Below are 16,406 nucleotides of genomic sequence, written 5' to 3'. Positions count from 1 at the left end.
CTTTGAGAGCAGAAGCCTAGTCTTCCTGACCTGGTATTCCTGTAATGGACATCTATTGTTTCTGCTTGTCCAGCCTCTACTTCCCCAGGCCTATAGCAAAGCACCCTTATCTTCCCTTGGGGATCCACTCCTCCTCCATGCTCAACCCCTGTGGGATGGGAGTGCCACCCGAACGTGGCCAATCAGAACTGCAGTGACTGCTCTGGGGGTGAGTATGTTATTGAAAGCCAGCCAATAATACTCAATTCTGCGACTTTTGCTGAGCTACTTGGAACAAAAGGCAGTATATTTACACAGAGGTTGTTAAGCTGGCAATATATAAACCTTTATCATCACACGGGGTGACTTTGTTTAAGAAGTAAGCTATCTGGAGGGAGCAGCGCCACGGGAGGGGGACGGAGGCTTGAGGACATTCTTTCAAATCCTGGATCAATCCATGCCTGAAACTAGCACAACATCCTGGAGTTTTCCATTAAATGAGCCAATGATGTCTCCCTTTCATTTTCAAGCTGTGTTTGAGTTCTTCAGTTATCTGTATGTAAAAGTCCTGAGTAATAGAACCATTAACTCTCCTTCTCCTACCAAAACCCAGTCATGATTAAAACAGAACAGCTAAGCGACGGTGGAAGACTGAATTCTAAGCTGGCCCCTAGGATTCCCACCCCCTAACCCACACACCTGTATAATGCTCTCCCCTTCAGTGTGGGTGGGACCTATGAATACGATGGGATATCACTCCCATGATTAGGTAACTAATCAGGTGACTCTGAGTTAATAGAAATGGAGATTATCCCAGGTGGGCCTGACCTAATCAGGTGACTCCTTAAAAGGTGAACTGGGCTGTTCCTGGAGAGAGATCTCCTGCCAGCCTTGCAGCAATGTATGTTGTGGAGAGGGCCACATGGCCAGGACCAGGGAGTGACCTGTAGGAGTTGTGAATAGCCCCAGTCCTGCAGCTAGCAAGAAAACACAAGGAAATGAATCCTGCCAAGGCCTGAGGGAGCCGGGAAGGAAATCTAAAATTCCAGATGAGGATGCAGTCCGTCGATTCTTAGATTTCAGTCCGGTGAGATCCTGAGCAGAAGCTCCAGCTAACCTGTGCCTGAACTCCTGACGCATGGACACTGTGAGATAATGAATTTGTATGATTTTAAGCTAAGCTGATGGTACCTTGTGACGCAGCAACAGAAAACAAATACGACTAGTGAAGGGATTTGTGACATGGTACATAAAATGTTCCCCTGAGACTTCCTCACTTAAGGCTGACCTGTATACTTTTGGGAATAGGAAACAGCTCAGTGCAGAAATTCTAGAAGGCTTGTTGGGTGGCCATTGTCTGGTCTGTGCTCAGAAATGAACAGGGTCAGGAAACCCTGCTGAGGATCTATGTGGCTCCAGTTCTCAGAGCAAGAAGTGAAGATTCTTTTGCTTCGCACTGACTGATGTCCAGTCTTAAAAACCTACCGACAGGAGACGGAGGCACAGCTCAGGGCAGCGTCTGGGGCCCTGGCCCAGTCTCTGGACTCTCCTGTTCCCCAGCGTGTAGTTTGGCCCCCCGGAAATGTGGGCTCAGACCCACCACCAAAGGTTCCTGAGGAAGTCATCCCCTTGGCTACGAGGAAGAGGAGGTGAGGAAGGGGGAACTTCTGCAGTGGCATTTCTCCCAGAATGGATCTAGAATCCTCTGAGGACCTTGTTAAAAATGCAGTTTCCAGGGCCCCACCCCAGCTGCTGAATTCAACGGTCTTGGAATGTGGCCTTGGAGGGTGCATCATCCAAAGCTCCCCAGGAGACTGTGCAGCACCCGGCAGCCACAGGAGACAGGGGAGGGGTAGGAGACCCAGGGTGGGCAGTCGGCCATCCCGTCACCTGATGCCTGTCCACATTCTCCCACAGCCAGCACCCTCGTCTGCACTGCTTTCTCCTGCTCACTCTAGTTCTTTCTGGAGATTTGTGGGCCAGGTGGTGATCGACAAAGGACCAACTCCTGACTCCGGCCATCAGCAGCAGACACGCAGGTCTGCAGGAGACACGCAGGAGCCCTTTCCCTGCTCGGGGCCGTCAGCACGCTCTCTTTTCCCTTTCCCTTTGTCTACCTCTTTCTGACATTCTGGCTTTTGGTTTCTTCTAGTTCTGCAAACTCACCAGAAGTGCTGTGAAGTCTGTGTTCCAAGCACAAAGAGGGGAGGGCCTCTCTGCCTCTCCAGTAGCATGACTGCTAAAAGTCCCGATCAGGAGTCAGTCCTTTGCCTCATGCCACCCACCCGCATCCCTCAGCCAAGTCTCCATAAGGAAAGGTGAGATTTCCCTCCAGGGACAGCTGTGGCCTCTTCTGGGCGTTTCCAGCTGCACTGAGAGAAGCCCACTCCTGCCTCCCTGCTTCCGGTTGGTGCTGGAAGTGCCTGGCGTCTATGCCGTCAAGGAGGGCTGTCAGAGCCTTTAACCACTCAGCCAGCTGGACGCCACACTGAGCAGTCTTGTGGGAGGCAGGCTCCCATCGGTGACCGCGACGTCTTGGGTTGGTTAGTTCTTAGCGACATGGATTTCTACCCAGGAAGCCACATTCCTGATCTAACATATTCGTTATGATGATCATGTTACATTTACCCTCTGGCACCTTCCCTGGGGCCTACACAGGCCTTATAGTTCACAAACATCCATTCTCAAACACCATCACAATCGCAAGAATGGCTTTCTTAAATCCAGTGGCTGAGGAGAAACAGTCAGAAGTCAGGGGATGTGCTTGGGGAAACAAGGGCAGAGCACATGTTCAAATGGCTTTGAGCGGACGGTCTTACCCGCTTCACCCGGACGCTGCGCCGCTCCAAGGAGTTCCGCACAAAAGGTGGCTTCTTGGACAGCGTGGAGCTGTCACTATCACTCCGATTTAGCTACAAGGAAAAAAGTCATGGAAGTTAAGGTCCAAATGCATTCGGAAGGCAGGTGGGGGCCAGAAGGGTGGTGTTTTCCCCCCACTCAGCCCAGTCTTTGCTCTCCTGTGCAAACACCCAGAGTTCCTGTTCCCTGGGGACTGCAGGAGGCAGGTTTCATTCTGACCCGCCTTTCCTTTCTAGAAGAATGTTTACTGAGCACGTACTCAGCACAGTGCATGCTGTTACATGCTATACGTGTGACACCTCATTTAATCCTTCCAACAACCGCGTGGCATGGGGGCACCCTCCTTTTACCAATGAGGAGAGAGAGACTTAGGGATTGCGGGACTTTCCCATGGGTGGAGAGCTGGTAGCAGCAGTGTGACTCCTGTATATACTACCCCGTGACCTATCACAAAAACTCCTATTTGCGTAGACTCTCCCTGTCACCCTTTATGGCTGAAATATATATATATAATGTAGCACAAGAGCAAAGCCCCAGGGGTAGTATCCTAGGAGAAGGTGGGGCAGACAGGCTGTCAAGGGCTGCGCCCATCGCAGCTCTCCCCTCCTCAGAATCCCTTCAATCCTTTGGTTATTTGTATCCTCCCGAGAAAGCTGACGTTCTCCATCCATGGCCAGTGATCAAGGCTGTGGTCCAGGGAGATGCTTTTCTGCTGAGTGTGCGTGTCCCCCACAGGACTGGAGAGGGAGGCTGGGATGACAGCACATCCCCGCACGTGTGGGGCAGGGGCTTCTTTCTTGAGTCCTATTTTTCCAAGTCAGTGGGATCCCCAAAGGCCGATGCTACAGAGCCTGTTTGTTCTGGCAGCTGGCAGCTGACTGCTGCAGATCTCTCTTGAGAAGCTGTGTGTGTGTCATCATTTTTGTGGTTATTAATAATTATTAGTGATAATGATACCAATAGTCCTGCTACGTTGATGAACAGCCACCCCAGGGACGTAACAGATGAAACGGTTACTGTGCCAGGCAGAGTCTCGACCAGAACCAGAACTAGAATAGTAGCAATAATTACAGCCACGTGTCAGAGCAGCTACTCGGGGCCATGTGCTTTACTGATGATTTCATTTAATCCTCAAACAATCCTAATAGAGGGACGGGAGGACCAGAGAGTTCAAGACACTTTTACAAGCCGTACCGCTGGTGAGCATCAGAATAACAGTTCAACATCCAGTCTGACTCCAAGGCCACGTCCTGTCCTGGTCCCCAGGATGCACACAAGGCTCAGAGATGAAACTAATACACAGATGGAGGTGTGGACCATTGTGACTGGGGTGAATTCGTACAAATGGGCAGACTGGCTGTCATACCAGAAGGGAGCTTTATTCTGCATTGCTTCAATCCAAAGGTGGCACTTGCAGAATCAGGACACTTGATCCTTAAGGGTTGATGTGTTAAAGACCATGTTATACGTGAGTGATGGAAATCCGTAATAAGTCCTTGAAGTTAACGGGGTTTTTTTCTTACAGAAAATATTATAATGCATTTTATCTCAAACAGGGCAGAATATATTGCTGCCTTGTTATTATTTCCATGGACGAAGGAGGGAAACTGAAAGAACTGCAAGCCACAGACAGCTAGTTCAGGAATGAGAATTTCAGAAGGACTGTATCCAGCGGGTGAGCCAACCAGCCCATTCAGCAGCACTGCCGATCAATACGTAGGTTTTTAAGACATGGGGTACTAGAGAGCTGTAAGGGGTGCAATTCACTGTCCCTACTCTCGTGGACTTGGAGCTCAGTGGGGGCCCAAGCCCAGGACACTAACCAACTGACGCAGGCCATGCTGAAGACCACAGGAGGGACACAGCCAACAGAGGTTGGCACCAGGCCAGTGGAGGGGCTTACTTGTTATTCGACTGCAGGAAGGAAGAGAAGTCCTTCAGGAGGTTGCTCTGAGTAATACAAAGGCTGAGGGCCCTGGAGTCAGACTCTTGGCTTTGCACTTAGTAGTTCTTGACCTTGAACAAAGTGCTCTCACTTTCTGAGTCTCAGTTTCCGCATCTATGAAATGGGGTTAATGCAATGTGCCTTGTAGGATTGTTTGTAAGATTTGATGGGTGGGGAAATCCCCACTTTATAACTCATGGGGGGAGACAAGGCCCACCTCCCACTAATGAAGCTGAAGGCACAGTCTCGTTTTGGTGGCTTCCCTTTCAGCTAAAAGCAGGCACAGGACTAGACTCAGACAATTAGATGCAACTGCCACAATCTTTGAATCACAGCCAGGTTAGCTGGACCCAGTTCTCTGTTACTGAGCCTCTGGGAGCACCCGGGCCACCCTCTTGTTCCACCAGCATGCCACGTTCATTGGTGTCTCAGGAAGAAGCGAGGAGTGGTGAGTAGCAGTGCCCAGAGCTGTGACCTCCTGCAATGGCAGGAGTCCCGTGGAGGCCTTGGTGTTGAACCCCGAGGCCATGGTGGGGTGAGCTGGGGCCGAGTTCTACCAGCACGGGCGATGTCCTCACCTGACTGCCTCTGTGGTATGATTTTGGCTGTGGTCTGGCCCATCTTGCTCCTCCCTGATTTCTGAGGCGGGTTCTACAGGCATCTGATAAATATGTGGGTGACTCAACTTCCTTTCCAAAAATTTCTTTCCCGCGTCAATTGACCACAGTTTGGTTCTGTTGCCTGCCACGGAGACTTAGTAGCACAGGACTTGGTGCTAGGAAGCGGAGTGACATGTCACAGACTGGAAAACGTGGAGCTGGCTGGGTACTGGGGGTCGGTGGGGGAGCAGCACAGAGCCCAGCGTCCCCTGTTGGGGATCATAATGCTCGTTTTGAGGGTACAGGACAGAGAGCTAAATTGTTACCTGTCGTATCTTGGGAGACAGACTACATGGCTAAGGAGATTTAGGGTGAAAGATGGGAAACAATTCAGGGTGTTGTAGCAGGGACGACTTCTTGTAGCTTTCAGTAAGATTGTACAAGAAAGAGGTAAACTTGGGCTGAAGGGGGCCAGGTGGAAAGCCAGGAAGGAAACCCACACGGCTTTACTGAGAAAAGCCCTCTCGGCCTGAAGTATATGATCCATGCTGACTGGGAATTTCTTAATCTGCAGCCGTGCAGGTTTGGAAACTGGTTCAGATGATAAAACACGGGGAGTGTGGTGCTAGGTGTGCTATCGATGCTTAATAAATAGAACTGAGCGCCTGGTTATTTGAGGGTGCCATACCTGGAAAAGGGCCCCTGAAAATCAACCCATTTAAACAGGGGACCAGAATTTTACAGCAAACATTGGGGTGCGGGTGGGGGGAGGGAAGTTTTGAGTCTTCAGTTGGAAAAGAAAGACACGTTACAAAAGTTGTGTTTTATGTCTTCCATTTAACAAACTTACAACTGCATGCTAATCCTGATGAAACAGAATGACTCTAACACTAATTTCTTTCGGTATGATTTTTCTTCCACGACATTCTTCACTTTGTATTTGATTTCCACGGTGTGTTCATAAAGGCGGTAATGTTACCCCAAACAGAGGGTTTTAACTACTATCCTAAGGGCTTTTCTAAATCCTTCAAAATACATCTGAAAACAGGGATTGGGTTTTTCTCTTCTTCAGCTGTGAGCTGGTTTGACTGCAGGATTCTTTGACTGTGATTCAGGAATCCCCAGTGTCCAGGTCACATGCAGTGACGTCAGGAAACCCCTGTACCTTTTGCAATACAGGCAGCCAATGTACACTGCGCTTACTGTTCATTCAAACGTACACTGCGTACACCGTTCATTCGAAGTCTTACAAGCTCAAACAATTAGCTCTTTTGAGACTTGACACAGAAGGGATGGGTTTATGGTATTTCTGGGAGGCACTGGAGAGAATATTTCTGGGGGGACTAATTTGATAAGTAGCCAGTAAATTAGTGGAATTTTCATATATTGAAGACTTTAGATCCTCTACTCAATCTTATACTTGTAGGCCTTGGATACTGAATATCTGATCTCGAGAACCCCCCTCCATATGCCCTGCCCCTCGCAAATAACAGTAGATAGGTAGGTGGCAGGTTGAAGACACAGGGCGGGTTCCACGGGCCTCTCCGACCGCAATGATTTATTGGAACATTAGGCAGGAAAGCTCTGCTTACACATCCAGTTACTGTTCACTGGTTCTGTATGGTGGCAGGGAAAAATAGATGTTGACACATCACTTGAACCCAGGACTCAGGTAAGATGTACAGGTGTCACATCCGTGCCATCCTCGGAGGAAGGTCAGGAACAGGTCTTGCTCTCTAACCCCAGCAACCACCACGCACGTGCTCAAACCCTCATTCACAATAAGACTAAAAGGAGTGGGCTGGTCTAGGAAAGGGGCAGACTATGTGGGGAGCAGGGCTTCTACATGCTAGCAGGGCCTGCCAGACAGGTTGGCAACCCAATACGTAAAAAGAGCCAGGGGGCCAGAGCGAACCGGAAAACCCCCTCCCCTCCAATCACCTAAGGAGTTGGCGGATACCCCAACTTCTCAGCTCCAGCCACTTGTTGCTGGGAGAGAATGTGCGGCTCGTGGTGCCAGACCATCCCTTTTCTTCAAGAGAAACTGACATTGAGTGAAATTGCTCCCTGTTTCTTCTATGTTTAATAGCCTTTCCTAAGTTTTCCTAAGTTTCCTAAGTCTGTGGTCATTATGGAACCTGCACCCTGGGATCAATGCCCAGGAAGTGAGGAAGAAATACCCGTTCAGGGACCGTGAGGGGTCAGTGTGATCTCAGCAAGTAGCTGAGTGGAAGGGCAGGGTGTGAACAGGGAGGAGGGAGAGTCGGTTGGAATTATAATAATATTGGCCACGTACAAGTTACCGAGCCTTTCCCACACTTTATCAAAGTCAATCCTTCAAACAACCCTATAAAGTCGGCCCATTAACTCCATGTGAGGAAACTGAGGCTCAGAGGCGTTACCTTGCCTGAGGTGACCTGACAATGGGAGCGCAATGGGGATTTGCACTCAGAACCGTGTGAGGCTGAAGGCTCTTGGCTACCCTGTGGGAAGCAGGCCCTCTGGGAGGAGGAAAGAACAACGTAGCATTTGCTTACCCTGCACACGTATTGGCTCTGGGGTCCGGGGGAGAAGGTCTTGGAGCGGATGATGGTGCTTCCTCGAAGAAATGGCCCCGGAGATGGTGTGCCCACCCGCCGGTCCTTGGGCCGCACCACTGTGGGGGAGGGGGCTGGGGTCTCTGTGTTGGTCTCTTTGTCCACCTGAGGGAGAAGCCACAGCTGTGAGGACCCCAATAACCACAGGGTCTCAGCCACCAAACCCGAGACCCACGGGGAAGACTCTCCAGCGACTCCCCACTCCTGTCACCTCGCCTTTGTCCCACAAATCTCCTTGGCCCCAGCCCTGCTCAGCCGGGACAGAGCCCAAGGTCCCGAGTGCCGGCTGCTATTCCTTGGGGCTAAGGGGAGCATATTCAGTCCCCAAGCTAGCTCGCATGAGTAGCAAACACACCTCAAACACGCATGTCCTGGATTTCACATCCTCAAGCCTTATGTGCCAGGCGCATTTTGACAAAGTCACACCCAAGGCCTCCACTGCCCCAGCCGAGAACTGCTGATGTTTTCTTGGAATTACGGAGGCAACCTGCAAATCTCGTTTCTTACACTAGGTGATTCGGTTTTCTCCCGCCCTTTCACGGTAGTCACCAGTAAAAGATAAGCAAACCAAAACACCTAAATGCGGGGCCTCTGTTAGCCTTAACACTGCCTTTGGGTAATTTTGAAAACGGCACCCCCTTTGGCTGGAGAAACTGCGAAACGGTTTCCCCTTGGTGTGGAGTGGTCAGAAGGCGACCCTGGATTTTTCTCCGGTCCCCCTTGGCCAGGCACCTTTGTGCAAGGCCTGCAGCTCCGCCTCCAGGAGCCCTGCACAAACACAGTGGAGGGGCTCTATTTCCAGGAGTCCTGCCGGTGGAAAGAGCGCAGAGATGTCTGTGGAGAGTGAGTCCTGTTGTAACACGTCACCTTAGTGCAGCAGTGAAGCTGGGGGCGAGAGGAACCTGACTAGACTCCCTGCTTCTGCTGGTGCACTTTGGGCCGACCCAAATGAAGACATGCATTCCAGCACCTGTCTGCACGGTGAGCATTACTCTGTCTGGTGTAGAGATGAGGCAATGAAGGCTCGAGAGGGATGGAGTCACCTGCCGAAGATGACGCAGCTAGGCCATAGCAGAACCAGCGTTGGAACCCAGACCCCTCTGACTGCAAAGCTAGGTAGGGGTCTGTCCAGAGCAACAGGGGGAACTGCACATGGCAGGAGAGAAGAGGGGGTAAGTCCGCCTCTCCTGGTTGTCCATCACCGAAATAAGCCAAAGTATAGGCAACGACTACTTTACACCTTCTGCAGGTCAACCCATTCCAAAGGCCTGTCCCCTGAAGCTGGAGGACAAAACTTACTTAGTTTAGCCCTGAGCCTTTTCTAACTGCCCGGGCTCAAAGGTTGAAGGTAATTTCCCTAAGATAGCCCTTCCCATCTCCCCGGCCCTCCCTACCTTTACCGCTGGGCACTCATCCATTTCTGGGGAGGATTTCTCACTGAACATGTCCTCCTCTCCCTCTTCCTCCTCTGCTGCTGCCTCGTTTTCGCTGGTCTCCTCCTCGAACCTCCTGTGATGACACAGAACTCTGGTCACCCACCCAGAGACCACCCTGATCTGCTCGCCTGCCTTTAAATGTGCCCAGGGGAGGGCTTCCAGGATGTTTTAAGACGTAGTTTTGAAGGAAAAAAAATCCATTTTAGTGAGATATAACTTACATATGGCAAAACGCCTTTTCAGTGTACAGTGTGACAAGTTTTGACTAATGTATTCCTCTGTGACCAATACCACCAAGATAGAGACCATTCCATTACCCTGAAAGCTTCTCTTATGTCCTTTCTCAGTTAATTTCCCTCCACCTCCAGCCCAGCACTGGTCAGCTTTCTGTCACTATAGATGAAATCTGATTTTTCCAGCATTTCATATATATGGGAATCAGAGACTACGTGCTCCTTTGTCTCTCAGCAGAATGTTTCTGAGATTCATCCATGTTGGTGATTGTATCAAATAGTTCACTCCTTTTTGTGGCTGAGTAATATTCCATCGGATAGGCGGACCACAGTTTGTTTAGCTATTATTTATCAGGTGATCAACATTTGGATTGTTTCCATTTCTTAGCAATTATGAATAAAGCTTCTATAGATATTCACCGACAGGTCTGTGTAGATACAGGTTTTCATGTCTCCTGGATATTGTGTTAGTTTGCTAGTGATGCCATAACATAATACCACTGAGTAGATGGCTTAACATAACAGATATTTATTTCTCGTAGGTCTAAAAGTCCAAAATCACGGTGTGGGCAGGCTTGGTTTCCTCTGAGGTTTCTCTCTGTGGCTTGCAGACGGCCACCTTCTTGCTGTGTCCTCTGATGGTTTTCCCGTCATTGATATTTCTCCGTGTGCTGAAATTTCCTCTTCTTACAAAGATACCGGTTATATTGAATTAGGGCTCATTGTAACTTTAACAACCTCATGTTAAGCTAATCACCTTTTAAAGCCGTATCTTCAAACGCAGTCCATTCTGAGGTCCTGGGGTCCCGGCTTCAATATATGTGTTTTGCAGGGGACATAATTCAGAACATAACAGATACATACCTAGGGATAGAATTGCGGGGTCATACAGTAAGTCTAAGTTTATACTTTTAAGAAACCAACAAACTGGTTCTCCAATGTGGTTACGCCACTGTCGTGCAGGGCGTCCGGCGGGGTCTCTGGTCCCGCTCCCCACACAAAAACGCAGGATATGGCTAGGCCAAAAAGGAACACCCACGGAGCCATAGGTAGGGGAGTCACACCACTATACTCTCACTGGCGGCTGGGTTTACACGACGTGCGACCTGCTGTCCACTTTGCTGCCAACCGACCGACTTTCTTCCACTCTCCTCCACTCTCCTTCAGTCTCCTCCTCTCTCCTCGACTTCCCTCCGTAGCCACGGCAGTTATATTAGTGGCCAATGGCTCAATGGTTACAGCTGACGGCCAACCAGTTACAGCTGATGGCTATCTACTACCTGAGCCAGCACCTTTCCACATGAGGCCGAGAGCCTGGAAACTGCTTTCTGGGGCTCTGTCCCCACAGCCACTTTACATTCCCACCAGCAATGCTATGAGAATTCCAGTTCCTCATCTAGACTTGGTATTGCCAGTCTTTAAATTTAGTCATTCTACAGGGTGTGTACTCACGTCTCACAGTGGTTTTAATTTGCACTTTCCCACTGACAATCTTTTCATGCATTTATTGGCCATCCCTATATTTTCTTCTGCAAAGTGTCTTTTACAATCCTTAGCCCATTTAAATACTGGGTTGCTTTTTTATTATTGAGTTGTAAGAGTTCATTGCACATTTTGGATATAAACCCTTTGCAAATATTTTCCCCAAGTCTGTGGCTTAACTTTTCATTTTCCAAATGGTGCCTTTCAAAGAGCAGAGGCTTTTGATTGTGATAAAGTCCAATTTATCAATTTTTAAAAATGGCTTGTGCTTTTTATGTCCTACCTAAGAAATCTTTGCCTACCTCAAAGTTGCAAAGAAATTCTCCTGTATTTTCTTGTAGGAGTTTTATAGTTTTCAGCTTTTATGTGTAGCTCTACGCTCCATTTCAGATTAATTTTTGTACATGATGCTCAAAGTTTATTTATTTTTTCTATATGGATATTCACTTGTTCCAGCATCCTTTGTTGAAGAGGCTTTCCTTTTGGTGATATTCTTCATAATTAGTCTTTTCCATGGACTTCACGGTTGGAAGCGGTTGGTGTGACAAATGGACCCCATTTATTAATTAGTAATCTATCTCTAGTCCATCTTTTCCTTCTCAAAGACATACATAACCGCCAGGCTTCTGATCAGCATGAGACAGCATTACCACACTGAGCTGAAGGAATTCCAGCCAAAAGCAGAAAATCTGACATCGAGATGGCTGGCTCAGTGAGACTGTGGGTAAACCTAAAATCTCCCTCAGGATTTTCCCAGTGGGGAGGTCTTGGTTCTCTACCCCCAGCCCCACCATTAAAACCTCTTCTGCACTTAGATGGGGGCTTGGATACGGCGGGGCTTTGCTCTCCCTTCCACGGCACCCGCAGCCTCTCTGTCTCCTTATAAAAGAACCATTAAACATGGGAACATGCAAAAAGGACCTCCTCCGGAATTCTGCAGACGCCACATTAACCAGCATTTACTGAGGACTTAATAAGCTCCAGGTGCTATGCTAAGGCCTTGCAGCACTGCAGCGAGTGATTACTGCCTCCATTTTATAGATTCACAAGCTGAGGCTCAGACAGTTGACAGGCCTCGTCCCGTTCACGGGCTGCTCAGTGGTGGAGCCAGGTTTCCAACCCAGGTTTGTTCAAATCCTCTAAGCGCTCAACCATATGGAAATCTCCTTTGATTATGAATCTGATTTAAATATTTTCAGAAAGAAAAGAAAACACGCACCTCAATTGTAAAGAGAAAAATAATTAAAATAGACAACACCTTTTTACCCTTTGGAGCAGCATGAAAAGAAATATCTGATAATCTCGAGGGCTGGTGAAGGTGGGGGTAACAGGCGTATCCCTGTGGGGCGTGTAAATTAGAGCAGCCGGTTGACACTCTGAAGTCAACTTGGCAGAATCTGCCAGAATACAGCATGGACAGAGTCTTTATGAAGTACGGTAGTTGGATTATACTGAGTGGCGGAGGGGCAGCAGGTTTGGGGGTACTCGTAATCACTGCTGGCAGGAGCATTTCCTAGCATCGTCTTATTTGAGAACTATTCCACAAGGCCACTTCTCAACATCTGCCCTAGACCGACACAAGTTCCCAAGGAGGCCAACCCAGGGATTTCCACTCTAGCATTGTTTGTGATTATATTCTCCTCTATTGTCTAACACTTTTAGAGTTTTGCTTTGCTTGTGAATCTTAAAAAAAAAAAATCCAGTCTTCTGAGTATATGCGCTGAAGAAACCTAACCAAATCAAAGGAGGGAAAGACAGGGCACCCTGGGCCTTGGGTACTGGGGGGGGGGGGGGGGAGAAGGAGAGTAAATGAGGAGAGAGGGCTGCTCTTTTGGAGGCCTCTGCACATGACTCCTGAGCGGGGCAGGCACAGCAAGGCTAGTTAACATTCCAGGGCCCAAAGAAGCCTGCCGCCTGGGGGAGGGGGCTGCAGATGGATGTACCCCAGTAGAGCAGCTCTGGGATTCCCAGCCCTCTTTGCAAGTCAGTGTCTAGGGGAGTTTGAATGGCAAAGGGTGGGGAGAGAGGGGACACAAAGGGAGAGAGAACAGAAGGCGGTTGCTAGGCAATGGTGTGAAAAGTCTCAACACAAGCTTGGAATTTGGGGAAAGCACTGATGTTGTGCCAAGGTTTTGGAAGACAGGTCCTGAGCCTATTTCCGGCATCAGACCTTTGCCTGTATGAACCCCAGTCCAGCCCAGCAGTGTGCTAGAGAGAGGGAGGGAGATAGAGAAAGGGAGGCAGAAAGGAAGGGGGAAAGGGGAGTGGGGGAGAGGAGAGAAGAGAGAGAGAAGTGGGGGCAGGGAGGGAGGGAGAGTAGGGGAGGGAGGAATTGAGACAATTTAGAGAGAACCCTAAAACAAACAAATGAACATATGACAATTAAGGCACGCTGCCATACCCGTCATCACATGGAGGGATAGTAAAGATGCGTAACAGAGAGGTCAGCCCGAGGGCCAAATCCGGCCCACTATCTATTTTGGATCAAAGTTTCAGTGACAGGGGCAGTGACAGTGGTTGGTGTGCATTTGGTCTGTGGCTGTTTTCACACCCGAAACAGCAGTGTGAGTAGATGCAACAGGATCTATGTGGCCTGTAAAGCAGACAGGTACTCTCTGGGCCTTTGCAGCAAACATGTGCTGACCCCTGGAGTAAAAGCGATTAAGGAAAGATTCCTCCTGAGACCACATGTAGAATTTCGGGATGGAACAGAATAATACAGAAGAGTTATTGAGTGCTTCCTGTGGGTCAGGGTCTGTGTTGAACTTATTACGCATCATTTTATTGAGTCTCGAAAATACCCATGGGTGGTGGCTATTCCTAAAATCTGTATTTCACAGATGAGCAAAAGGAGGCTTCGAGCCATGGTTCTCAGCCCAGGTTACACATTAGAATCACCCGGGGGGGGGAGTTTTAAAATGTACTGATGCTCAGGCCTCACCCAGACCTGGGCTCCCACAGGAAGCAGCCCAACGTCCTTCCTCCCAAATGACAAGACTCATAGGCTATGATCATCTTCTAGATGGAATCTGCCTTCTTCCTTTTGAGCTCGCAGTTAGCAGTGTTCCTTCTTGTTTTCTTATTTTTTTTTTTAAATTTTTATTGGGGAACAGTGTGTTTTTCCAGGACCCATCAGCTCCATGTCAAGTCGTTGTTTTCAATCTAGCCGTGGAGGGTGCAACTCACCGGTCCATGTGGGAATCAAACCAGCAACTTTGGTGTTACCAGCACTGTGCTCTAACCACTGAACCAACCGGCTGCCCAACCTTCTTGCTTTCTTAATAATTTCTACCATCTATTGAGCGTCTACTGTGAGCTTTTTAATCTTCATTAATAGCTATTCGTTCAGACCTTTCCATAGCAAGCAATATATCTAACAATACTCTTATTTTCATTACATTTAATAGTCCATGGTTACCTTCTGAGGCAGGCTTGGCTCATGGCCCATCCGATACCCAGTTCCACTTTCCTCCTTAGTAATAGAATGCTGATTTTTGTACTCAATTCAACAGACCTCATTTCCCAGCCTCCCTTGCAGTTAGATAGGCCAACTGGCTATGCTCGGCCAATGAGAAGCAAGTAGAAAATGCTGGGTGGGACTTTTGGGAACGCTCCTTGGTTAAAAGGCACAAAGACACACGTTTGGCTTTCCTTGTTCCTGATGCGTGCGATGGCTGGTGATTCAGCAGCCATTTGGGGCTCTAACGCAGTGTTGATGGTGGAGGCCACACAGTAAGGACACAAAGCAGAGGGAGAGAAGGAGTCGGGGTTCCCAGTAACATCTTGGAGCTGACAGATGAGCCTTGGATTGCCTTCTCCCATCCCTCTTTCTAAGCCACAAAGAAATAAACTTCTGCTCTCTATTCGTAGCAGTCAAACGCCATTCCTTAATGAGGAATCTTCACTTAATGGCAAATTACATTTCTTTCCCATTTATAATAATATAAAATGCCTTTAAGTTTTTTTTTCTCCTTTTTTTTCTTACCAAAACAAATATAAGTGCATCAAGAGAAACTAACATTAGAGGTGAACTAGCATGACTGTTTCCGAGAACACAACATAACAAATTGGGAAGGGATTTGGGGAACCACTATACCAGGCTATTGTACTCCACCGTTGCCTGTGGAGAAGCCATGAGGAGAGAGAGTGTCTCAGTTTCCCCAGGGGATCACGTCGCTTGGTTGCCCCGGTGTTTGGGGATCTCTGCCCTAGGCCCAGGTCCAAGCCAGACCCGTTCCTGAGGCTCCAGGGAACGCTCACGTACCAGCTGTCTTGCAGGGTCTGGGTGCCGCTCCTTCCTTCCTGCCTCTTCTCCAGCTCCACTGCTGTCTGTTCCAACAGAGCAGACACGGCGTCCTGTGGAGACAAAGGCTCATGGGCTCATCTGCACACCACGGACGCCGCTCCTCCTGGCAAGAATCAGAGCTTCTCAGAGCGTGAGCCTCCCAGTGAACGGAGGGTAAAACTGAAGACCAGAGGGTAAGTGTCTTGCCCCAGGGTCACTTCTACATTAGAAATACAGGGCTTAGTTCTCCTAACTAACAGTTCTCTTGAGAAGAACCCTAGTCTATGTGGACAGTGTTGGAAGACAGCCAAGTTCAGTAGTTGAGTGAGACAGAATTAGAGGTTTTTGGCTGTAAGGAGATCACAATGTAGTCAGGGAGACTATCACAGGAACCATCAATAACCAAACAACGTGAGAAGCACTGTGAGAGAGGTAAGTGTGGATGTTTGGGAACAGAGGAACAATGGCAGAGCCAGCTTGGGGGGTTGCAGTCCGGGAAGGCTTCCTGGAGGAGGAAGGTCTATACTGAATGTTGTTTAGAGTGGAAAAGCCTGTGTGACTTGAAGAAATGCTTTACGCTCTCTGAGACTCAGTTTCCTCTAATACCTACCACAAAGGGTGGCTATGAAGATGAATTGAGAATATATACGTAAGGTGTGCAGAAGAGTACCTAGCACATAATTAGCACTCAGTAAATGGCAGCTAGTAGCAAAGTGAAACTGATCTCGTAGTTTCCTGAGAAAACGGCTAATTTGCAAAAACCCTGAGCCAGAGTCTGGGTAATTCCTGAAATTTTCTTTGGGGAAAGAAAGAGGAAATTGAAAATCAGCTGAAGGCCTGGTATACGCCAGGCCCTGACAGATACAGCATTTTATCGAATCTTTACAACCATCCCGATAGGGAGAGATTATGATTAGTCCCTTGGGAAATGGGAATGAGGAAACCAATATGGCTAAATTTGATGTTCCTCATCCACGAAAAGGCGCTAGAA

The 16,406-nt window shown here is 48.7% G+C and overlaps 1 protein-coding gene across 1 annotated transcript in view; it reads right to left on the bottom strand.

Annotated features, from left to right (window-relative positions):
* Positions 1 to 16,406, bottom strand: part of WWC1 (WW and C2 domain containing 1) — a 127,206-nt gene that overhangs the window by 2,754 nt on the left and 108,046 nt on the right. Inside the window, exons 17-20 of the mRNA XM_033096266.1 lie at positions 15,395 to 15,486; positions 9,374 to 9,488; positions 7,920 to 8,084; positions 2,799 to 2,891 (exon numbers count right to left, since the gene is read on the bottom strand). Of these exons, the coding sequence (XP_032952157.1) occupies positions 2,799 to 2,891; positions 7,920 to 8,084; positions 9,374 to 9,488; positions 15,395 to 15,486 (465 nt within the window). The remainder of the gene's footprint in view (positions 1 to 2,798; positions 2,892 to 7,919; positions 8,085 to 9,373; positions 9,489 to 15,394; positions 15,487 to 16,406) is intronic.

This window comes from Rhinolophus ferrumequinum, chromosome 24 (assembly GCF_004115265.2).
Source record: "Rhinolophus ferrumequinum isolate MPI-CBG mRhiFer1 chromosome 24, mRhiFer1_v1.p, whole genome shotgun sequence".
Lineage (NCBI taxonomy): Eukaryota > Metazoa > Chordata > Mammalia > Chiroptera > Rhinolophidae > Rhinolophus > Rhinolophus ferrumequinum.
This window is presented reverse-complemented; position numbering and strand designations above follow the sequence as displayed.